At 48.7% G+C, this 23,797-nt stretch overlaps 9 protein-coding genes across 9 annotated transcripts; 3 read left to right on the top strand and 6 right to left on the bottom strand.

The window, feature by feature from the left end:
* Window positions 1–35: 35 nt before the first annotated feature.
* N7481_007734 (carboxylesterase/lipase family protein) lies at window positions 36–2,095 on the bottom strand (the record flags this gene model as incomplete). Its single annotated transcript, XM_057266953.1, has 5 exons — window positions 36–859; window positions 922–1,135; window positions 1,191–1,379; window positions 1,445–1,736; window positions 1,806–2,095. The coding sequence occupies 5 exons, from the start codon at window positions 2,093–2,095 to the stop codon at window positions 36–38; spliced, it is 1,809 nt and encodes a 602-aa protein (XP_057121154.1).
* A 1,675-nt stretch (window positions 2,096–3,770) lies between these two features.
* N7481_007733 (uncharacterized protein) lies at window positions 3,771–5,231 on the bottom strand (the record flags this gene model as incomplete). The annotated part of the gene is made up of 2 exons (XM_057266952.1): window positions 3,771–5,143; window positions 5,201–5,231. The coding sequence occupies 2 exons, from the start codon at window positions 5,229–5,231 to the stop codon at window positions 3,771–3,773; spliced, it is 1,404 nt and encodes a 467-aa protein (XP_057121153.1).
* Window positions 5,232–6,175: 944 nt separating this feature from the next.
* N7481_007732 (putative GPI anchored protein) lies at window positions 6,176–7,000 on the bottom strand (the record flags this gene model as incomplete). The annotated part of the gene is made up of 2 exons (XM_057266951.1): window positions 6,176–6,511; window positions 6,593–7,000. 2 exons carry the CDS (start codon window positions 6,998–7,000, stop codon window positions 6,176–6,178), a joined length of 744 nt encoding a protein of 247 aa, XP_057121152.1.
* Window positions 7,001–7,445: 445 nt separating this feature from the next.
* On the bottom strand, window positions 7,446–9,527 carry N7481_007731 (uncharacterized protein; the record flags this gene model as incomplete). The annotated part of the gene is made up of 5 exons (XM_057266950.1): window positions 7,446–8,057; window positions 8,123–8,805; window positions 8,882–9,071; window positions 9,121–9,146; window positions 9,266–9,527. The coding sequence occupies 5 exons, from the start codon at window positions 9,525–9,527 to the stop codon at window positions 7,446–7,448; spliced, it is 1,773 nt and encodes a 590-aa protein (XP_057121151.1).
* Window positions 9,528–9,983: 456 nt separating this feature from the next.
* Window positions 9,984–10,631, bottom strand: N7481_007730 (copper transporter family protein; the record flags this gene model as incomplete). Its single annotated transcript, XM_057266949.1, has 2 exons — window positions 9,984–10,098; window positions 10,174–10,631. 2 exons carry the CDS (start codon window positions 10,629–10,631, stop codon window positions 9,984–9,986), a joined length of 573 nt encoding a protein of 190 aa, XP_057121150.1.
* A 569-nt stretch (window positions 10,632–11,200) lies between these two features.
* On the top strand, window positions 11,201–13,034 carry N7481_007729 (ferric reductase family protein; the record flags this gene model as incomplete). Its single annotated transcript, XM_057266948.1, has 2 exons — window positions 11,201–11,830; window positions 11,982–13,034. 2 exons carry the CDS (start codon window positions 11,201–11,203, stop codon window positions 13,032–13,034), a joined length of 1,683 nt encoding a protein of 560 aa, XP_057121149.1.
* Window positions 13,035–13,766: 732 nt separating this feature from the next.
* On the bottom strand, window positions 13,767–15,216 carry N7481_007728 (FAD-dependent oxidoreductase; the record flags this gene model as incomplete). Its single annotated transcript, XM_057266947.1, has 6 exons — window positions 13,767–14,110; window positions 14,175–14,550; window positions 14,609–14,712; window positions 14,801–14,904; window positions 14,989–15,126; window positions 15,188–15,216. 6 exons carry the CDS (start codon window positions 15,214–15,216, stop codon window positions 13,767–13,769), a joined length of 1,095 nt encoding a protein of 364 aa, XP_057121148.1.
* Window positions 15,217–16,015: 799 nt separating this feature from the next.
* N7481_007727 (uncharacterized protein) lies at window positions 16,016–17,721 on the top strand (the record flags this gene model as incomplete). Its single annotated transcript, XM_057266946.1, has 2 exons — window positions 16,016–16,163; window positions 16,232–17,721. Coding segments are annotated over 2 exons (1,638 nt in total), but the record flags the coding sequence as incomplete, so codon positions are not given.
* A 2,157-nt stretch (window positions 17,722–19,878) lies between these two features.
* Window positions 19,879–21,876, top strand: N7481_007726 (putative acyl-CoA dehydrogenase; the record flags this gene model as incomplete). Its single annotated transcript, XM_057266945.1, has 4 exons — window positions 19,879–20,039; window positions 20,109–20,481; window positions 20,540–21,308; window positions 21,383–21,876. The coding sequence occupies 4 exons, from the start codon at window positions 19,879–19,881 to the stop codon at window positions 21,874–21,876; spliced, it is 1,797 nt and encodes a 598-aa protein (XP_057121146.1).
* Between the last annotated feature and the right edge of the window lie 1,921 nt (window positions 21,877–23,797).

The raw sequence follows: 23,797 nt of genomic DNA, 5'->3' as shown, positions 1-23,797 counted from the left end.
ATATCAGAACACTCAATACTAGATACATTTCTCATCTATACAAATACAGTCATGTGGAGCAACAGAACGGACAGAGCCAGAAGTCCTCCAGGTAAAATAGTTCCAGCACTGCCGATCTGATGTGTTGGAGACGAGGTGGCCTTCGCAGTGCCAGAGGCATTTGCAGTGCTAGAGGCCTTTGCAGTGCCAGATGCACTTTCCGACGACGTAGAGTTGGTCGTCGCCGAAAGCACGGTGTTCACCTTATCCCAGAGCTGACAGGCGCTGAAATCAATAGTTCCAGGGCCGATTGAGTTGGCAAAGAACAAGCCAGGGGTAGTGCCGTTTTTGGAGGGCTGGAAGCGGGGCCATTTGATGGCATCGGTTGAAGGGGCGGCGTTCTCTGCCATTGCCTGCCACAGACTCACCATTTGATTGCTAAGATGATACTCTGCAGCGGTAGAGTTGCAAGAATCTCTGCCCGACAGGTCAAAAGCCATGTTACCGAAGACATAAGAAATCTCCGCGGTGTGGGTGGCACCAAGCTCAGAGACGTCGTCCTGTGCAACCGTTTCCATCCAAGCACAGGTGGTGTTGTGAATGAACTCGTAAGCCCATGTAGGAACGTTGTTGCGTGCAGTCGCAATAGCGCCACGAAATCCAGGGCACATATAATCAGAGTCGGTGATGACTTTGGAAATGGCACCAAGAACGGCCTTATCGCCCAAAGACACGAACTTTGACAGAGGGTAGTACTTCTCAACTGTTGAAGCCATAGGACCGTAATTTGCCTTGAGGAAATCCCCATACCCAGCCTCAGTACAAGCTGTTTCGTTCGTCTCGCACGTCGAGCCGGCGTAGATGACGCCTTCATTTAGGTCTAATAATGAGTTTCATCGGTTAGCTTGTGCAACGAAACATTGACGGAGAGAAATGACATACTAAATCCAAAGATCGCGGGAACTCGCGAACCACGGCTGATAGGCTCTTGGGGAATGACCTTGCCATCCACGTAAGGATAGAAGGTATGAGTGTGAGCACTAGTAACACCAATGGCACCATCGACTCCAATGCCGTAGCTCATATAGCCAGATTCACCATCCTTTGCGTAGGCCTTAAGAAGTTCGCTTGCAGACTTGGCTTGAAGGCAAGATTTCTGCAGAGAAGTTAGCATCTTGAAAAAGAAAGTGGTACTAAGGGTTTGGTCTCACGCTGGAGCCACATCCAAGGATACTAGCGTAGTTCGCACCAGTGGTTTGCAAAGTAGCTTTAGTAACGAGGTTCTTGCCACCTCCAGATTCAGAGATGAAACTGTTGATGAGTTGAGGGGCCTTCGGGAGAGAGGAAATAATGAAAGCGTCCTCGGCACCGGCCGACTGTCCGAATAGGTTCACCTTGTTCTATTTCGGGAATCATTGTCAGCTCCACATTTCTTCGCTATCGGAAACTGATGAGGCTTAAATACCGGGTCGCCGCCAAACTCAGCAATGTTATCCTGTACCCACTCTAATCCAAGAACAAGATCCTGGATTCCCTGGTTTCCATAAATTCCGGCCTTTTCAAGTGCCATGAACCCCAGAGGTCCAAGTCTGTAGTTGATGGAGACGAGGACTGCGCCTTGATCCGCAGAGTTGCAGCCATCGTATAAAGTGTTGGAAATTCCACCATTTGTGTTCGACCCACCGTAGATCCAGACTCTGACGGGGAGTTTTGAATCTTTGGTGGCATCGGATGGAGTCCAGACATCTAGGAAGAGGCTAATCCAAGTTCAAGTTAGCAAAAGCACCGGCAGTAAAACAAATCATGACACTGGATTTAAAGCGCACCAATCTTCGGACTCAGCTGTAGTTTCGTTAAATTCGCTTGTCCATTGGATACAAGCGGGTGGCGTGGATGTCGCATCAAGTTTTCCCCCCGAAAATTGTTTCTTGGCGACGGGAGACTCGAAACGAAGCTCTCCAAGTGGAGGTTCGGCGTAAGGAATTGACTTATAATAGACTGCACTTGCATCTTGACATTGTCCACCTGTAAGGGTACCGGCGTCGATCGTTACAGTCGGCTTTGATGTGGCTGCTGCGGCCAGGATTGGCAGAAGAGCTGATAAAAGCAGCTTCATGATTATGTATATGGCTGAGAAAGAGGAAGGAGATAATGAAAAAAAAACGGAAAGACTGTTGGAAGCCCATCTGCTTTATAAACTGCCGGCCTCTGGCCCCCAGGTCCGTCTTTTTCGTATGTACTTCAAGTTGCTGGCCCCCAAATTAAGTGCGACTTGGGGGCCAGGAAGTTGCTTAATTTGGCGTACCCCAGCCTTGTAGAAGCGGGTCAATTTGGAGTGATGCTGTACCCACGGGGGTACATGATTGGATAATGACTGCGCCGATCATGCACTATATAAGGCAACACTGCGAGGGCCAATCATATTAGACTCTGTCGAGCTTGTTTTGTTTTCTCTTCACCGTCTCAAGCTAAGCATAGGCTGTACCATCTCCATGAAATTGCAGAAAGACGCGGCCTTGTGATCCACATGACGACGATAGGGTTGCACGCTCGGCAATCAATAAGGCTGAGGAGAAAGGCTTAGCATCGCTTGTGCTCCAAACCAGCAATCTTTGGGGCGGAGCTATCCATGAATTACGGAGTACGCAAGCGAAGCTCAAGTCGTGGTGGGGCTCTCCAAGGCCGAAAGGATTTGAATGAAGCTAGAAATCGCACTTTACAGTATTTGACCTTTTAGCCATCAAGTCGCATGGAATGCGGGGCCTGCTTCGCTGTCTAGACCGATGGGCCGTTCCCTCAAGTCGAGATTGAAGTGTTCCTCACCTTGTGTGAGAATTTGTAGTCTCCGGAGACTATATCAATAATATAATTTATGAATTTGGATTGAGTAGACTTGACTCAAGCCATATATCATAATCGAACGTCATTAACACAGCCCAGGCAGAAGCAGGGGAGGGAGCTCAACAGTAAACTCTGCTGTACCGAGTCTAATCCCCGGCTAAAGTAAACGAACTACGATAATGCCGCAGGAAGCCCGACCATTAATTCTCTCCATCTTTTAATTTAGTGGACGGAATTTCCAGAAATTGCTCGGCTCAGACGACTCCTCATTGGTGCTCGCTATGCAGACTGAAAAGAGTTAGGCATGATCAGCCCATTTGGCCCCCTATCGACAAATTTAGCGTAGTTTTGAAATTTTGTCAATTGTGATGAAGAAAGCCATCCTTTATTTAAAATCATTAAGCTTTTATTACCGAGAAGAAAAGAATTAAGAACCTACGATCGACAGGGGCTACTGTTTTAACCTACGCAGTATATCGTCCATTCTGGAAAGCAGATGAACCGGCAAAGAAAACCACTGGCAAGATCGAAGTCTCCATGACGGAGGTGGGCTATCGTTGTGCTGATCCTGATTTAGTTACTGACCAATCCTCTCTATTGGTATGCTATCAGCATCACAGTGCCCAGTAATTAATTTCAAACCATACGTTGAGATTCCTGGAACCCCCGGATATCTAGTGCTGGTTAGAAGACCCACCCCTTGTACGGAGTACTCCGTTGTACTACTCTAAGACATACCCCTCCAAGGCTGTATCTGAACACGCAGACCGTTCGAAACCCTCGGGGCTACCAATAGAACTAAAATAGCCCCAGATTGATTTTCCCCCGCAATAGCAGTCGTTTGAAAACTTTGCGCAAATTACGGCTGTGCGATTCTTCAGAGTAGACAATATTAAACATTAGTAGAAATGCAATGCGTATTTACACTCAAAATGAAACAGATCTCAGTACTAATAGCCAGCCAACTGGTGTAGCTCTTCCCGAGTTGACATAATAGAAGCATCAATCAGCTCAGCCTCCACAACAGCTTCCTGCCATGATATACCCAGGACAAGGCAGCCGTCGCCACCGGTGACAACCGAAACGCCGATTGCATTGCCCATTACACTCGCACACTGCGAGAATGCCATGCCTTGAATAGAAGGCTGATCGGGAGTCGAGGTGGATGAGACGACGCCAATATTCGATACCTCGAATGACTTATCCCGATCTTGTCCGACCTTCGATAGACAAAGTTCCTGTTGGAAATTGTTGACGAATTTAAGGAGGTTTGGTCCTACGTCTGCACCCTTGCGGTCCAAAGTATCCTGGATGGTCTGTCGCGAGCGGCGCGCCTCTTCCCAGGGAAAGGCTGTGGGGTCAGCGAGGGCGACGGTGGAGCGTGTGTATGACTCTTCAAAGTCGGCTACGAAAACGCCCATTGAATCTTCCGTAATGATATCTGGTAGGAATCGGCGAGTGGAGAAAGCGCCGGTACAATTCAGTCGGAAGAATTGATCGGGGATATGCTTGAATAGCGATCGAGCATAAACAGTTTGCAGGAGCGCAGTGATGGTTGTTCGTTCCTCGCGACAAGCTTTCCTCAATCGCTTCACCAACCCCTGGGCAAAGGGGACTAGCCGGACATGGGTACTTGTTGGTGGCTGGATCCTCGCCCCGGTCCACAGTCCCGGATCTCTAGGCGCATAAACCTTTGCTTGGAAGATCTTCTTCGCTAGGAACCAGAAAGAGAGGGGCATTGGGTGGATTTGTTCAATGTTAGGCAGCATCGGGATCTGCGGACTGGCTACTGAGTGTGGCGTCTCGCCATCGGATGCTGTCTGCGTCTGCAGTGCTCGTAGAAAAGAAATGTGAAATGACTTGCCAGAGCCCCCATCACCGAGGGCATGATGCAAGATCAAGGCTGCGGTGAATTTATGCGTGTCTTGCTTATCGACAAGAACGTGCAGTCGCCAATAAGGATTAGGCGGGATGAAAGGTGTGTTGTGTTCTTCTTGGAAAACAGCCTGAAGATCGAGATCCGGAGAAATGTCGCCTTCTCCAAGAGAAACATCTCTTGGGATGCCGTGTTCTCGCTGCGTGAATCGCACCACCTTATCCAGGTCGATAATGGGGAGGCGTACGAAATACGGCTCTTGCGTATCGTCAGCTGCCGGGATGGCGGAGAGCGAGGGATGCTCCGCGATGACTGATGCACATGCCCTGAGCACGTAGTCCTCGACTGGTGATGTGAAACTCTTTGGTAGCTCGTATGTAGCTGCCACAGCGAGGTTCAGATAGAAGCCAATCTGGTGACGCGCGGTGGAGTATTTTTCCAGCCTCCCTGCAGTGGGTCAATTGCAAGTTCTGGATACGGCGAAGAGATTAGAACAAGACTCACCAACAGGTCGGAGCTTCTCAAATTGATCCATGGCGATACTGATACTGAGGTGACGATGATGCAGGGGATGAGGCCAACTCGGCTGCCTGTTGAACCGAGCAACAAGTCGGATCGGATCTCGGAATGTCAAAACTCTTGGCTGCCCCACATTAACTTGCATTATGTTTGTGCATCTGCAGACCGGATTTTAACGGCTTAGACGCTAAGCTGACTGAGTTCTTCTACCGCAGAAAATGAAACGTGATTACTGGGCTGGCCAACATCTAGAGCCTCTCATTGGTAGATATTCCTCCCCCCCCCCCCCGAAGAGACTACGGTCGAGGCCGAGTTGACTACTTTACCACGAGCTACACAACATGCATAAATCTCTCACTATGAGCATGACTCTATATTACTTTTCACGGGTCCTGATCGACAAAAATAGCTTGAAGGTGATTTAGAACGGAAGGATATAGTATTGCGAAAGTTGAGTTATAATGACACTTGTTTGGCATAATTGAAAGAATTACTCACTTGATTATCCAGATAAAGGAGTTGAAAGGATAACCAAATCAACTGGCTCGCCCCCCTTGAGGTTAGGATTGATCAGTTCTTTGAAGTCAATTGTCGCTGACCATCTCATAGCGACCTCGCGAAGATGATAACCCCAAAAAGGATGAGCCATCATTTTCCGGCTATCATTTTCGAGCCAGAATTTTTTTTATCGAGAGCTGCTTATCTGCAAGGCGGAACGGTGTTCCTGGTGACAGTCGATCAGACTCGCAACCCGATGGAGGAGTCGAAAGTCCAACTTTTCGCCAGTTAAGTCGCTGTTCGTGTTCGAAAAGAGGGCGCTGAAGAACTGTTGTGGATAGACAGTTGATGTTATTAACGGGAAATAATTCTCGGTGTAGAAGCGAAGAAGGCGCATTGCAAATGAATCAAGATCAGAATGTAAACACAGAAATAGGGCCGCCTTTTAAATAACATCGCAAATCAGTCGCAGCCACCTGTCACATAATATCGCAAATTCGGAATCCCCCAGCTGTCCATGAACCTTTTGGAGAAAGTATCGTGACCGCCAAACTCTACATGAGAGCAAAAGCACCCATCAACGCCGCACCGAAAACCCCCCCACGACGCAAGCTCCAATGCTCGTCCACCATTTTCCTTGGAACTGGAGTCGGATCCTTGCGCAGCACCCGAGGCAGTAGAGGCATTCGCCGTGCGTTTAGCCGAGTCACCCGTAAATTCAACCGCGTGGAGCTTGGTATCATTGGAGCAAGAAGACTTGTCAAGGGTAGCGTTCGAAACAAACTGGAGGTCAGCGCACTAGGAAAAGATAATTGTTAGCCTCCTCATCATAGATATTCAAATGACAAGCGCCATAGCGAATAAAATCGCAGCACGTACCGCATAAAGACCACCCTGCGGATCACCATTACTCTGCACCTGCAGCGTGGCATTCATCCCGTTGACGACGTCCACGCCAAGAATCTTTGCGTTATACTCGATATCCGCAAGACAGAATTCGCCGGCGCCCTGGACGCCGAAAGTCGGGTGAAGGGTGATGTTGTAGTTTGTGCCCGGGTCATTGCCCAGACCGAGGAGGACGGTTAGGGCTGTTTGGGTGTGGCCCAGCTTGAGGTCGATGGGAATCGAGCCCGAGAGGGGAATTTTCGTTCTGTCAGTCATTTGAGATAAACTGCCACAGGGGAAGGTGGCCATTGTGTCTGCGTTGAAGCCGCGAGATGGTGGGGAGACGAGGTGGAAGTGTGCGGTTGCCACAGTGGCCAGGGCGAAAAGGGTGTGGATTTGCATTTTGATCGTGGATGTGGAGGCTCCGGAGGGATGAGGAAGAAAGCAATGGAACAGGATTTGAATGGAGAGATTGTATGAGCGGAAGGGGGAGTATGGTGTTTTTGTAGGACCTTCCTGGCTCGAGAGATACTAGCTGTGACTTCCGTTTTGGGATAGAACCCTGACTGAGAATAAAAAAATAAATAAAAAATAAAGCAAAGTAAGGAAGATTGGAAAGTGTGGGGTTAGCCACGAGGGACTAACCATGGAAGTAGGAGAGCCCGAGAGAAGTCTCCTGCAAGATACTTCATACCTCCGGCGGCGCTAAGCCAGTAGGGTAATTTGCTCAATACTGCGCAAGCCATCGCAAGCCATATGCATTTCCAGTGTGTAGATTTATCTCGTCGTAAACATTTGAGGCGAAATGTTCTAATTCGCCCCTAGTCTATGATAACCCGGTTCTATTCTAGGCACTAACATAATAATACCTCGTCGCAGGATCGTACTCCAGCACAACTTCGGACAGCATCTGCTGCACTGGCACTACAGCCTGCCGCCACAAATGCACTTCATAAGACTGGCCCATCGGACCGGGTAAAGCCAACGCGCAAAGAAACTTACTCTCTAGATTCTGAAAAGGCTGGACTTTATGACCCATAACGTCATTCACGTTCTCGCTAGCGGCATGCAAAGGGCAAAGTACAACCACCATATTCTGTTCTTCATGGCGGTAGGGAAAGTATGCAGGTGGATTCCATAGTACTGCCATACCCGGACGAATTCGATCGGTGAATAGGATTCCTGTTTTCTTTGATGGGTCCCGACTTGACAGGCTTGACGAAAGAGGGTCCTGTGGATCCGACTTTGCGCCCTGTTTGTTGCTAGTCTTGGTAGATTGCTTCCGCTGAGAATCGAGATGTAATGTCCACAGTTTAAGATGGAAGGCATTGGCCTGCTCCCCGGTTACACCGGGTGTTTGCAGGGACCTCTGTACAAAGTCCTCAATTGGCAGGCGGAGGAATTGGGCTCCAGTTTCCCTTGGGGCTAGCTCGTATGGTGCTATGGAGGGATTACCAGACTGATCCGAGCCAGTGCTCGATCGATTGGTATTCTGTTCCTCCTTTGGAGAGGGGCAGTAAATACCTTGGTTACGATGTAATGGCGGACATCTTTATTCGTCCATGTCATTGGGACATTCGGGTTATACCCGGGAGATTTATTAGTTGGTGGTACAGCTGAGAGCATCTCCGCGTAGCGAAGAGTATTCTTCGTTGCACCAGTATCTAAGAAACTGGGATTGACGCAAGCCAGAACGGCGGTCTTGCATTTCCGGCCTCCAAATGGATCAAACACGTGCTTAAGAGTCTTTGTCAGTGTACTTTGGCGAAAAGGAACATAAGGCTTCTTCGATGACTTGGAGGAATTCGCATCGGTGATACTCCGAATACAGTCTTTGAGAATGGACAAACTGATGTTGATTTCACGGGTCTCTTTCATCCGGTCGGCCCCGTGCTCTGCGATATCGCGGGCTGCCTCGGACCCGGCCAGATCGATGAGATACAGATATCCATCTTCCAAAACATCGGACGAGGGGTTCACTATTCGAAGGCGGCACACGGCATGACTGCGCGAGGACCCATTGTTTTTCTCTGTTGATGCTGTTTTGCGAAGTGCAGCGGTCTGTTCGATTAGCTGGAGAAGTTCACCGGCGAAGGTAACTTCTGGTTCGAATGCATTTGTTAGCTGCACGTCGCCGAAAGAGTCCTCGAGTAATTGTATCGGTGGTGCAGAACCGGCGCCGGCGCTCTGGCTGGCAAGGAGGAGGTCTGTTCAGATTCGACAAATTTGGAAGGTCATCAACCGTTACTGCTGACATTTTGATTGTATGAAGGGATATCTTACCCCGTGCAGTGTTTCCTGCCAGCTCGAAGATGGAGACGTAGACCTTTCTCTCTCCATATAGGGACCCATCGAATAGATTGCGTGCAACAAGTCGCTCCAATCGGCTAATGCTGAATGTCTTGCCAGACCCTGTTTGTCCGTAGGCGAAGAGTGTTCCCACATTGCCGTCCCACACCCAGGGCAGAAGTGGCTGGACCATGTCCTTGTAGATGGCGTCGGTAGTACAATTGGCACCGTACACCGTTCCAGGTCGAAAGCATGATGACTGAACAGGTTAGTCTGGCGTGAAACCACACTAGTCACCCACAAGAGGTGAATATAGTCTCGGCATGGTCGCCGAGCGAGCAGATTATTACTTCAAGCGGTGAAGTAGATTCCACTCACATTCAACGTCGGCAACCCCCGAACGACCCTCTTCAACTCGTGGAGATCCACAACGCCCGTATCGGTCTTCCGAGTAAATACAGCAGGGGGCATGTCCAGACGAGGCTTCATCTTCCAATATCGGGCGGATACGCGTCGCGATGATGAGATCCCTTGCGGGCGGCTCAGGCTTATGCCCCGCATTCTGTTTCGCTGGCGGGGGCACGAACCGCTTAACGAGGCCTTGGTGGCGTTGGGCATTGTCAAGGAGGAAGTTTTCCATTGTCAGAAGCTAATTGAAGTCTTTCGGCTATTATGGTTCGGAAGTAAATTAACAATGTCAACGAATGTGGGTTGTTGTTGTTGTTCGAAAACGCGTTAGACTATGGTTTCAAACGGCACGTGCATCCTCTGCCCTACGCCCTACGATTTCACGCACGACCAACAAAGCAAAAAGAACCAAAAATGTGATCAAGATGCGGGTTTCCGTCTGAAACCTTCTGAATCTTCCTGATGGTATTGTATGGGAACCTTGTGGTGGAGTCTCCGCATTGGGACTAGCGGGATAAACCCTGGAGATCCATGCTAGTCTACATCGGGCTAGATTATTTGCTCATTTATGCGCGGAATAGCTGAGTCATCATTTGTATAGGGTAGCATTGAATCTTGGCATTCAGATTGAGCGATGCTTGCATCGAAATGTGAGATAAAATTGGAACAAAATCAAGGGTATCGAAATTCAGTGGGGGTGGTCATTCCCGGCGATGTATCGACCAATCGCCAATTCTCCAAGAAAGGCACCAGCCAGGACAGAGCAGAAATACCCGATATTTTGGGTCATGACAGCGAGCATTCTGTGGATATCGTGATTAGCATGGCTCTGCAGCGGGGCAAACTTAGAGGTAATAAAGTATGAGATGACAACTTACAGTAGATAAGAAACACCAATAATGCAGAGAACAAGTCCCGCACGCGGAAGATCCACGGTGAACCGCCACGAAATTGGCCCATCGGCAACATTATGCACGACCTTGACATTCTCTTCAATGCCATATGCGCTGATGAGTGTGGAGAGTTTCGCATTGGGGTCAGCCTCAATTCGCCCGGCTTCGCTGGTCCTTCCGGCAATTGCAATATAGCGCCGGTTGAGATGAGCAGCACGCCACCGTCGCTCCATGATGGCCTTCAAGGCGAAGAGACTCCGATCAATGATGGCGAGGAGAATGAGGAAAATGCATGTTCCCGCGTAGGCGCCGGTGGAGCTAGGTGTCCAGGTATTCGAGAATAGGGGCGTGGTGTGCGAGTTGGTGAAGACCATTGGCATGCTCATAGACGAGCCAGAGCTCGAGCCGGAGGACATGTCCATTCCATCCATGGAATGATCCATGGTGAAAGTGGGAGCGGATTCAGGATTGGAGCGAGAGTAGATGGAAAGTAGAAGATAGAAATAATCCAGCCAGTCTGCGGAGGTCAAGTTGCACAAGTTGGAATGATCGGATTGGAGGTGAGGGCATTCTTGCTAAGCAGAAGCGGCGGGTCTGCCACATGGTGACCCGCCCCGATTAGGAAGGCCCTCAACTCAACACCTCCGCAGACCACTTCTCTGTCTACCTCTCTTTCTCTTTCCTCCCCTTCCTGTTCTTCATTTACTTCACGTCTGCCCTAAGACATGACACATCTCATCTAGAGCATCATGTCGTCAATGGGTGGCATGTCCATGGGATCCATGTCCATGGGCAATGGCGTGCCTAGCATGTTTGCCCTGCAGCAAATATACTGGGTAGTCGTTGGCAGTGCTATTGGCATTGCAACACTCTTGAACGGTATTAACCGCCTGCTTGCGCGATACAGGTAATTTCAGCCTTCCAGTCAAGTAATCATTATCTGACCTCGGGACTTTCTAGGCTTCAGGACCCGTCCTCCACACCAGCTCAGCCAAAGTCGTTGTTCTTGACAATGTATGCCACAATTACCGCGATATCTCGGGAAATTAGCTACGCCACTCTTCCATCAATTTCACTGGGCCCATTGGTTATTCACTTCGCTCCGCTGGGGTCGATATTGATCATTCTCGCCAACCTGGTGACAGTTCTAGTCCTCTGTTTCTACGGACTCGACACTTCGGATGTCTGGCAGTGGGAAAATGTCGGTTATCGAACAGGTTTCATCGCCATATGCCAGCTCCCGCTTATATTCCTCTTGGCCGGGCGTCGGAATATCATCGGCTACCTAGTAGACATGAGCTATGTCCGCTTAAACTGGTTCCATCGCTGGATTGCTCGCACACTGTGGCTGACCGCGACCATCCACATGGGCTTCTGGTTTCATGACTGGGGCCGCTATGACTACATCGCGTACCAACTAACACATGACCCATTAACAAAACGGGGATTTGCGGCCTGGTGCATCCTCACCTTCATCGTTATCTCTTCGGCTTCGCCAGTAAGGAAGTTGAGCTATGAGATCTTTGTTCTCCAGCATCTGATCAGTTTTATCGGTTTCATCGTTGCGATATGGATGCATGCACCCGAGGAGGTCAAGATATGGGTCTGGATCCCCATCGGGATCCTTGTCCTTGACCGGGTGGTACGTTATGCCTGGGGGGGCGTATGTCAATATCGGCATATTCCATTGCAGGACCTCTGGATATTCTCTCTTCGCTCATCACGCGACTGTTACCCCGTTTCCTGGCAATGTGACACGGGTCATTGTTCATAATCCCGACGTCCGCTGGAAGCCTGGTCAACATATATTTTTAACATGTCACCGCATCGCTCCGTTTCAGAGTCATCCGTTTACAATTGCGTCTTTGCCGGAGGATGGGAGGATGGAGTTCTTTATACGCGCACAAGGTGGAGGAACGAGAGGCTTTGCAGCTTTTGCTGAGGAAAAGAGGTCGATGGAAGCGGACATCCGATGTGGTCCTATGTTTATAGAAGGCCCCTACGGCACCCATAGGCCGCTAAGACAATTTGACAGCGTGGTACTCTTTGGGGGCGGCATGGGTGCGACGTTTGTGGTACCATTACTCCGAGACATTGTTTCAGCATGGAAAGGTGAGCAGAGCGACCAGTATCTCACACGAAAAAACTCCCTATCGGTTACAAGGCACATTCGATTCATTTGGGCCGTGAAGTCTCGCGCGGAGATTAGCATGTTTGAGTCTCAGATTCAAACTGTTCTTTCTGATGTCAATGAATGTCGACGTTTGAATCCTGCATTCAAAAAGGAGGTTGAGATCAGCATCTACATTACGTGCGACAAGGTTTCCCATCTTGTTCCACTACCACACAGTCGCTCCAGTCATGAGAACCTCCAATCGAACATAGAATTGTTCGACCTGATGACAAATTCCCGCAATAATTCTGTTGACAGTACATCAGCGGACGGAGAGGCTGAAAGGCACTGTCAGGAGAAATCTCGCAAGCACTCAACTCCAATTCGGGAACAAATCTGTCCAAACACCGGCAACTTGAACTGCCCTATTCCAGCACTCTCACGGGAACAGGCTTGTACGGACTCGGATCATTCCGCGGAAGAATCAGCACAACTCCTCCAATCCTATACAAACACAAGTCCCACCATTCTATCAGGTCGTCCTTCACCGCACGCAATCGTTCGGAAATCACTCGAGAGGGCCCAAGGTGAAAGCGCTGTGGTTGTCTGTGGACCTCGTGGTATGGTTGATGATGTTCGGCTGAGTGTTGTTTCTCTGAGTGATGAACGTGCGGTGCATAAGGGTACGGAGGCGCAAGGCATTTATTTGCATGTAGAGAGCTTCGGGATCTGATGGGTGTAAACAGAGTATGGAGGAATTTGCCGACACCCACTTTCCGCTATCATAATCAAATATGTTTCTATGCCGCGTCTCTATCCAAGTTAGACTCGAAATTTCCGCTAATTTTATTCCTAACCCCTTGCATAGTGCATAGCATGCTAGTACCGGTAGTATATTGCGGGATGGCACTTGACAGCTGAGCCGGACCAATATTCATCAGTATAAATGATCTGCTTGAAGTGTCCCCACAGCCGCTTGCAACCGGGCAGCACCTGAGTCCAATATTCACGTCTCCACCAGGCTCATGAAGAGTCAAATCAAATTTCAGGAGTTGAGTCCGATCTGCATGTCTATACGAGGTATTTGGAATTGTTGTATGTGTAATAATACATACACTTTCTGGTCAGTACAAGCCTCCCGGATCACTTTTAGCGTGCATTAGCCCAAGCTGGTGTAACTTTAGTATTTGTACAGTATTTAACAGCCAGGTGCTCAGGTGTTCATGCGGTCATTGGCACTTGTATTTACCACACAGGCGCTGGCAGTAGCCGAGAACTTCCAAGGTTCCGCTCTTGGTCATTTACTTGTAGTAATAATTTGCACCTGTACATAAAACTTGCCTTTGAAGTTGAAAGTTCTCAAAATGGAATATATCTCTGTATATATTATGAATAGTCCTAGATTTTTTATTTAAAGCTATACTACTAGTAGTACAAAAAAGGACACTGAGAAGCCAAGAAAGTATCACATCTTTGCTCTATCCTTCTCTAGGATAACTTCATTGATCAGTATGACTGCCGTGGCTGCACAACCATACGAGGCTTGATACCCGAAGCCCCCATGACCGTAATTATGCACCACGGAGAGACCATCCACTACCTCCTTTTCCACACGCGGTCCGTCTTCTCTAGCAGGACGTAGCCCCACCCCATGTCGAATAACATCGAGTCCTTCAATGCCTTGGCCTTTGTTCACAAGTTTGGGGCATAATTTGACGGCTCTTGTCATGATTCGAACAGCGAGATTGGGGTCCGGAAGTGGATCCCAATTGTTCTTCTGATAAGAGCCTCCAAGGACTGTGCCGCCTCCTGCGAGTATATAGTCAGTCCTGGGATTTTCTGGCAATACGAATTGGAAATTATCATGTTTTACCTGCAGCTCGAGCCATCATATATGCAACTTCATCTTCCCCATCATCGCATCCAGATACAGAGTACATAGCGTGGGGGTCGTTGCGCACAAGGACTACCTGCCCACGAATTGGAAAAAGAGTGTCATCTTGGACACCGCCAAGGGATTTGGAAGATAATCCAGTGCAGTTGACAACGACGTCGGCTTTCTTGCCTGAGTGGTGTGCATACCCTGCCTCGGCCACATGTTTGAATGTCGCCCTTTTGAATTGAACCCCATTCTTAGAACATTGACCTAGGAGCCAGGGCAGGTATATTGCGGTATTGATGCACACGGACGTAAAGCGTGAGCCATTCTCGATTCCGGAGCCCAGTTTCTCAGCTGGAATTTCCTCAAACTGTCACGTCCCATCAATTTCATGTATTGTTGTGAAAGGGACGCAAATCGGCTCTTACATTGTCCACGAGATCTTTGTACCATGGGTCCTTCTGCACAAGCTCTGCAAACCATTGCCCTGTGGCAGAGTTGACGTCTTCTGCGCGGCTAAAGACAAGTGTAGCTGGTATTTTTAGACTGCGTTAGTGACATAGTATCGCTGAAACAGGCTAGCCCCGTAATTATGTGATGAATTTTGAATTGATACTCACGTTGGAAACAAATACCTGCCTCGGGATGTTTGTCAGCCAGTTGCTTCAAAACTGGCCAACTGGCTCGTTCCCATTTACCATGGGCGGTGTTCGGCTTTCCAACCCTGTACGCAAGTCAAATCGGTTACTGTCTCGCTCTTCCACTAGGTCGCATTCAACCAAATGATTCGATAATCGAAGGGACTCACGGGAAGAAACTCGCTCCTGCCCATGGGGAGCAATATTCAATATCATAGTCCCCCGGCATATGTTTTGCCACTACCGTGATCTTCTTTGAAGGATCCCGAGACAGAAGCAATGCGGTGGTGAGCCCGGAAACCCCGGCCCTGGATATTGTCAGTCGACTCACATTTATGATAGACCAATTATAACTGAATAGGAACATACCCAAGAACGACGATATGATCAGATATCATATTGGGCAACCTTTTTTTTGGAAGACAACGATGAAGGATCTGGGTAAGTGTGGATTTTGTTCGAACTTAAACAAATCCGGAGAAGATGGGGGGTATGGAGTCTCACAGAGACTTGCTTATCTTATTCAGTGCATATGCCCCAGCCAAATCAAAACAGGAAATTGTCCCCGGCGGAGCAGCATGTATCCGTAGTTGGGTTCTCAACGGTCGATACCGACTCTATAATTGATTTTGAAAGATCATCACGGTCACAATCTCAATTAGTCCTCAGACAAGCGCGGAAAAATAAAGTTCAAAAGAGGGGAAACGGTATGCCTCTGGGTTTCGGTAGAGAGGAGAAGCGCACTCAAGTGATTGGCGACCTGCGACAGCAAATATCCTTGGCGTGCCAGATAAAGCATCAAAATGGTTGATCAGACCGGGAAGTTAGTTCAGCGCGCTCCGAAAGCGCGCTTTCAGATAACGTTATTGTGTGGATGGTGCTGATTGGTTTGAGGGCCAGAAATCGTAGGGGACGACTTCGAGACCCTGATACAAAAGTGCGGGGAAGCTCGGCATTTGGCCGCGAAATTTTGAGTCTCGAGATAAGCATTATTTCTCCGGTCCAATATCTATGGAGTATAGTAAAAAGCATAAAAAGAGACATATTGTCCTTCAACTGATTGATAGAATTTCTTACACGAACACCGTACGCTCCCAATGTTATGATTTTGGCTTTATAATCCAGACCTCTTGATTGATGTTCACAACATCAGTTCAAAAGCACATAACAGACCTAACGGGGCTCACTCCATACATTATGACTGTTTATTCAGAGAAAGAAGATATCACAAGGGATGTTGAGGCTTCATTGGGTGATGATCCCCTCAAGGGGCAAATACTCCCCATGAACGAGGGGAGCACACATCGTGGTATTAAGTCTAGACATGCACAAATGCTCGCCATCGGTTTGTTATTTCCATACACAGATCAAATGTGACCCCGTCCTCGTTTTTTTTGCTGACCTATTGAACAGGTGGCACCATTGGAACTGGTCTATTCGTTAGCTCTGGCCAAGCTCTGCAGTTAGCGGGCCCTGCGATGCTTCTTGCGGGATACACCACTATCTCGATACTCGTATATGGCATGATTACAGCGACAGCAGAAATGAGCAGTTACCTACCGGTCACCGGATGCTCAATGGCATACTATGGAAGTCGCTTTGTCTCCCAGAGTCTTGGTTTTGCAATGGGGTGGCTATACTGGTATTCTTTCGGAATTCTCATCGCCTACGAAATTACTGCAGCCTCTCTCGTCATTGATTACTGGCCAAATTCCGTTCCCATTGGTGTGTGGATCACAATCATGCTCATTGTGATTGTAGGCTTAAATTTCTGCCCGGTTCGTTACTATGCCGAGACAGAATTCTGGTTCGCGTCTCTAAAGGTCTTCATGATCATCGGATTGTTGCTACTTTCTTTCATTCTCTTCTGGGGCGGCGGACCAGATCGTCAACGCCTCGGCTTCCATTATTGGAAAGACCCAGGGGCAGCAAAAGAGTATCTTGTGGGAGGCTCTGGTGGGTATTTTTGTGCGTATTTATACGTCACTACATTCTCTGTCTTTGCTTTCAACTTTGCACCGGAACTCTTGGTCATCACAGCAGGCGAAATGCAAGATCCCCAGGCAAACCTGCCCAGGGCCGCGAAACGTTACTTCTATCGCCTGGTCATCTTCTACATCGGAGGTACATTGGCAGTTGGTGTGATCTGCAGCAGTAATGCCTCAGGTCTGACAAACGGCACTGGCTCCGCCGCCTCGCCTTGGGTAATCGCCATCAAAAACGCGGGGATACACGGTCTGGACAGTGTTGTCAATGCAGTGATCATCACATCTGCATGGTCTTCCGGAAACTCTTACCTATACATGTCTAGCCGAGTTCTTTACTCACTCGCGATCAGCAAGAATGCACCGGCAATCTTCACCCGTTGTAACCGATGGGGTGTTCCGTATGTCTCGGTGTCTGTGTGCTCAATCTTTGCTCTACTTGCCTATTTAAACCTCAGCAACAACACCAGTGAAGTGTTTAATTGGCTGATCAACCTCACCAATACTGCGGGGTTCACTTCGTGGGTATGCTGCAGCATCATCTTCCTACGCTTCCGCGCAGCTTGTAAGACCCAGGGCGTTTTCCTTTCCAGTCTACCTTATCATTCAATCACTCAGCCATGGATGGCATGGATTTGTCTGTTTACGTTCGCAATTCTCTGTTTGTGCAACGGATTTACTGTATTTTTCCCTGGTCACTGGTCTGTTTCTTCGTTCCTCACTGCTTACCTTGGGCTACCGGTGTTCTTTACGATTTATTTCGGCCATCGCCTCTATTCTTACAAACATCCATGGGCTTATAAACCCGAGGATGTAGATCTGCACTCAGGACTAGACAGTGTTCGAGAACTGTCTATGGGAAGGGACACGGTGAATGAAGAGGTGGAAACATCTAGGGCGAAGAGATGGTTCAACAAGGTCAAGATATTATGGGAGTAATATTGTCCATGGAACCATATGGCCAGGGCTGTTTTTTTCTTTATTATTGCTGTGATATGAGGCTTGTACAGATCCGGAACAAGGCCACACCGTCGGACTTAGCTTCAAGATGTCTATACAGACAGCTAAGTAGATTGGAAATGAATTTGACTCCACACTACAGATATAGCCTATTATTTCCCTCTAGATTTCCGAGGTAATAACACAATTTAGACCTCGGAACTACAACAGGTTAATAGACCTAGGAGAAAGCCCCTGGGGACAATTTTTACTTATATGACAATTACCTTGATGTGAGGAGATCAGGTACTCACAGAGATCGGGATACGGCGTAGCGTAGCAAGCAAAGGAAATAGTAGCGTTCGACGAAAGTAATAGCTTGAGGAGAATAAGAAGGAAGCTAGGATGGAAGGCTAGATACACAGGTGTATGGCGTGGATGCCTAGAGTGGTGCCGTAGGCATGAGACATCCATGAATGGTAACAACACCAGTTCGTTACACTTGATATCTTGTAAGCACATCTAACCTATGTAAGGGCTCATGGTAAATGGAATATCGTGTAATATTGAACGAAAATGATAAACCCGAGGAGAATGAAAGAGAGAGGAGCTATTGAATAAATCAATTCACTTAATAGCGCATCGGATGATTTATATGGTACTCACCGCTGTTATTCTGTAGGTTCACCAAATGGGCATCGTTTGTCTGCGAGATATTCTATATTTCAAATATCTTAGCTTTTCGCGCGATTTGATTATTTTCAAACTCAGGAGAGCAAAGCTGCCAGATCATTTTTACATATCTTTCGAATCATCTTATAGTAGTGCGGGTGTATAAATCTTATGTGCATAAACATTGACGCTGAAGTAGTATGTAAATTACCCGTGGAGGTCGAATCTGCGTCTGCGGCTCTGCGGGTTTTGGGTTTGGGTAAGTGCCCGAACCCGAACCCAAAACATCTATGTGGATTTCCTGGTTAAACAACCAATATCAATCGCACCTGGGCTATCACGCACGAGTAGACCTGTGCATCTAGGACCCATGGGAGTAATAATCGATTCCCATCCTATTTGCCAAGATCCCATGGGACTAATCATCAATCCTATCCCATCCTATGGGAGTCTTCGCAGGTCCCATGGGACCCATAGAATTTCGACATTTCTTTAAAGGTTATACCCTAGCCTTATATAGTTAGCGTACTCCCATGGGACCTATGGGATTTGGAATCTCATGCACAGTCTAACCACGAGAATTGTTGTGCCCTGAAAATTATCTGCGCGATCTCTCTCCACTCTTATACGCCGAGACCCGGAGGTAGACTATCCTATGCTGGATCTTGTGAAATACGTCAGGCTATGCCCCTCGGGCACTCCTATCCAACGGCCCGCTGCAAAGGAACTCGAATGTTACTGTCAAGAGAAGGATAGTGAATTGGAGGAGTAATCAATTGAAGGCTATATTATTTATAGGCTCCCTATCTAACTGAACCTTGGAATGAAATGGTTGTTTACATAGCAAACAGTGGGTTCATTGAGCTTCATTGAATGACGTATGGGTACTAGCAACCAATAAATGAGCAATAACGCAGTTTCCCAGAATTTTCTCCAATAGCACTAGAGTAAAAGACAGGGAATATGCCAGTGCTCGAATCGCAAATGAGCCGAGAAGCTGACCGATATTGGATGTTGCAGAGCAGCAGCTCACTGATAAATAATCTTCACATGCAGTGAAAAGTCTTACATAAGCAGAAATGCCAAGGACCTCGGCATTCTTTTGGCGATGCGAAATGACGATGACGTCTAAGCCAATCATTGAGCTGGCAAACGGCGATGACCGACCCCATCAGCGACCGAGGAAAGCAGCTGAAGATCTGAATTCACCCCGAACCAGCACGAGCATCTCGTCCGAGGCCCTGTACCCTCAAAAGACGGACATTTCCACGTTTCGGGGTTGATCCCCGGTATATAATTGTGCGCGTGCTCCATCTACCCCGGAGTTGCTTCTTTTTTTTTCCTTTTTAGCTCCCCCTTCCCCACGAATCTTCCCTCCCTCTCCAGCTTTTTTCCTCTTCCATTCATTCAAGTTTTTATACCCACTTTCGCCTTATCTTTATCTGTACCCTCTCCCTGGTCACCATGGCGAAGACCTTCAGCACGGAGGACGTTGCCTCCCACACCAAGGACAACACCCCATGGATCATCATTGATGAGGATGTCTACGATGTCTCCAAGTTCCAAGATGAGCACCCTGGTAAGTTTCACATTCCAGCGAGACTGCAGCATCTGGGCGTGCGCGCGTGCGCGACTGCAGAATCACATGGATCACATGGACCGCATCACATGCTAATAAAATGATGGCAAAATAGGTGGAAAGAAGAGTACGTCATAATCATGAGCGACTTCGAGTTGCGCGATAACGACAATCTTAATATTAATATTGACTGTTTGCAAATAGTTCTTCAGCGTGTCGCCGGAAAGGATGCTTCTAAGCAGTTCTGGAAATACCACAATGAGGGAATTCTGAAGAAGTACAAGGGCCAGCTGCTGGTTGGTTCGCTCAACACGAAGAAGGTCGCCGAGCCTGCTCCGGCTCCTCCTGCTCCTGCGCCAACCCCAGCTGCGACTCCCTCTCCGTCCGAGTCTTCTTCCGATTCTTCCTCCGTGGGTCCCGCCACCGCCGCGCCCCAGGATCCTTACGGTGACCTGATCCCGTTCGCCGATCCTTCGTGGTACCAAGGTGTAAGTATTTGGCTTTGGTGTTTTGTCATGTTGGCGGGATTGAAAAGGGACACCCCAGGCTAATATGCTTTTCGTTGATCACAGTACTCCTCCCCCCTATTTCAACGAAACCCACGCCGCTCTCCGCGACGAAGTCCGCCAATGGGTTGAGTCCGAGATCGAGCCCTACGTCCACGAGTGGGATGAGGGCAAGGAAGTCCCCGCCCACATTTACAAGCAGATGGGTGAGCGCGGTTACCTGGCTGGTCTTCTCGGAGGCGAATTCCCCGCCGAGCACACACCCCACCGCATCAAGGCGGTCTCACCGGATCGCTACGACTTGTTCCACGAGATGCTGCTGACCGATGAGCTGTCCCGCGCTGGCAGCGGTGGCCTGGTCTGGAACCTGGTCGGCGGTTACGGTATCGGATGCCCGCCTCTGGTCAAGTTCGGTAAGAAGGAGCTTGTGGACCGAATCCTGCCTGGCATTCTGGCCGGCGACAAGCGTATCTGCTTGGCTATTACCGAGCCGGATGGAGGTAGTGATGTTGCTAGCCTGGGCTGCGAGGCTAAGCTCACCGAGGACGGCAAGCACTACATTGTCAACGGTGAGAAGAAATGGATCACCAATGGTATTTGGGCCGACTACTTCACCACCGCCGTGCGTACCGGTAAGCCCGGTATGAACGGTCTGAGTGTCCTGCTCATTGAGCGCGAGGCTGGTGGTGTTAGCACCCGCCGCATGGACTGCCAGGGTGTCTTGAGCAGTGGCACCACCTACGTGACTTTCGAGGACGTCAAGGTTCCCGTCGAGAACCTGATTGGCAAGGAGAACCAAGGTTTCAAGGGTGAGTGGCTTCGCTTCTTCCCCGACTATTCTTACATACATGAAACTTTTACTAATCTCCCTTCCTACACACAGTCATCATGACAAACTTCAACCATGAGCGCATCGGAATCGTCATCCAATGCGTCCGCTTCTCCCGTGTCTGCTACGAGGAATCCGTCAAATACGCCCACAAGCGCAAAACCTTCGGCAAGCGTTTAATCGACCACCCCGTCATCCGCATGAAGCTCGCCCACATGGCCCGCCAAATCGAAGCCACCTACAACTGGCTCGAGAACATCATCTTCCAATGCCAGTGCATGGAAGAGACCGAGGCGATGCTCAAGCTCGGCGGTGCCATTGCCGGTCTAAAGGCCCAGTCTACGCAAACCTTCGAGTTCTGCGCTCGTGAGGCGAGTCAGATCTTCGGTGGTCTGAGTTATAGTCGTGGTGGACAGGGTGGTAAGATCGAGCGTCTTTACCGTGATGTTCGTGCTTATGCTATCCCCGGTGGAAGTGAGGAAATTATGCTTGATTTAAGTATGCGTCAGAGTTTGAAGGTGCATGAGATGTTTGGCATGAAGTTGTAGATGGGATATTTGGGCTTGCATTATATACCAAGAGACACTTAGTTTTGCTCTTCTGTTTCATATTCTACATTTTGTGGATTATATCGCTTTCTTGGTTTATTTATTCCTAGCTTGGAGGCTGGGATCGTCTTTTGTTGCTAGATATCCCGTCCGGTGTGACGCATTTTCTTATGATACTTTGTATGAATACATTAATTTCTGCACATGCTAGTTTCATTTCTTGTCATGATTAAGTAGATTTTCTTTCCATCTCTGGGGTAACTTCGGTTCAGTTCACAACTAAGTCTAATTCAAGTAGGTTCAAATTCGCATATTGATTGTCCCCCCCTTCCTACCAATGCTCCCGCATCTCTGGTGTAATTAAGTTTTTGGTATGAGCAAACTCCCTCTCCAGCCACGAGTCCCAGTCCCAATCAATCCATCTTTCAAATCCCATTCGCGGCCCTCCCTTCCAGCGCAGCAGTGGAGAAATGTACTGGTTGCTGAGTTTCCTAGGTACATCGCCGTCCCAATAGTCTCTGTCACAACGAAACTGTGCGTCAGCAAAATCGATGAACACGACCTCTGGTTTGTCCCCACCTGGCCGAATCAGCTTTGTATTGCGCGAGGCCAGATCTATTATGTCCACATTATTTTCATAGATTGAACTTTCAAGCTCAACTATAGAACGGAAGATATGCTGTCGGGCTGCTTGAGGCATCTGTTCAGGTTTCGAACCTCCAAAAGCAATACAGGGGATCGAACGCTTTCGCCACCAGAAGAGTCTGGGGCTGCCGCTCCAACTCAGTATATTTCTTTTCCCCGGACGATCCACATAAAACAACCGTGAAAACCTGCGCTCGTGTTGAATCGCCAATCTCGAGAGGTACTGCGACCTCTAGCTCCAAGTACTCTCTGTCCATTGCGCCTAAATGGGGAAAACGTCTTCGGCACTGCTCAACTGGGGATGGTTCAATTTCGTCGGGAGTTTCATCAAGAACGATATTTCGTCTGCGGCTGTTAGTGTACCTAGTTTGTGGGCAGCAGCCCCTCGCTGGGTCTGGCTCCGGTGGGATACCATCGGCATATGCCCTTAGTCGAGATCCCGCATGATATGGAAGCATTGGCTTTGCAGAGGCCTCCATTTTTTGGGGTTGAGCTCTGTGCACTTGTGGATGTATACATCACGAGACAAATAAAGATGATATGACACTGGGAGGATCTCGAGAGTAAAAGGGTGGGTAATGTCAAGGACGCGTCCCTGCCTAGTTTGAACCCATGGGGATGTTCTTTGCACCTGCCATTTCCAGGACTTAGATAGCTACTAGTACTACTACTAGTAACTCCGTGGATCTTTGAGCTATATCTTCAAGTTGAATTTCGCAAACAGGTGCCAGTGGCTTTGGGGGTGGTTCAAAAGGCTTCCAAATTTCTCAAGGTTCACATGGGGAACTTCAAATTCAAGTTGAAGGTCATTTACTCCCGAGCTCATGATTCGATAGTATATACTGTCTCTGCTTCGCCGGTACTGGCGCTGTTTCAAGTTGATAAGTGCCTGTACTTGCGTCCGCGATGGGTCGCCAACCCGGAGTGGCACCGCGACCTCCATCTCCAGCGCATCTCGACCCATTGGACACGCAAAGGGGGAGTGTCGTAGACACTCTTCAACTGCCGAGACTTGGACTTTCTCACAGATATATCAGCCTCAGCTACAGGGCTCACTGTGGCGGCATCGGCGACTCCCACTGACTGGTTCAAGTTGATAGACCAATTTGGGACTCGGAGGATGCACCAAAAGACATCTAGCAAGAATCAAGATCTAGGAGTATATTACACAGCAGGAATACCAAATTCATTGATCTTGACTCCAATTCATCATGGATCCCATCCATGCCACCATTCGTAGACTGGGTAGACTGGGTAGTTGTGGCAGCCGCCAAAG

Source organism: Penicillium waksmanii (assembly GCF_028829765.1).
Source record: "Penicillium waksmanii strain IBT 27052 chromosome Unknown utg000007l:1.0-4314555.0:1.0-4317578.0, whole genome shotgun sequence".
Lineage (NCBI taxonomy): Eukaryota > Fungi > Ascomycota > Eurotiomycetes > Eurotiales > Aspergillaceae > Penicillium > Penicillium waksmanii.
This window is presented reverse-complemented; position numbering and strand designations above follow the sequence as displayed.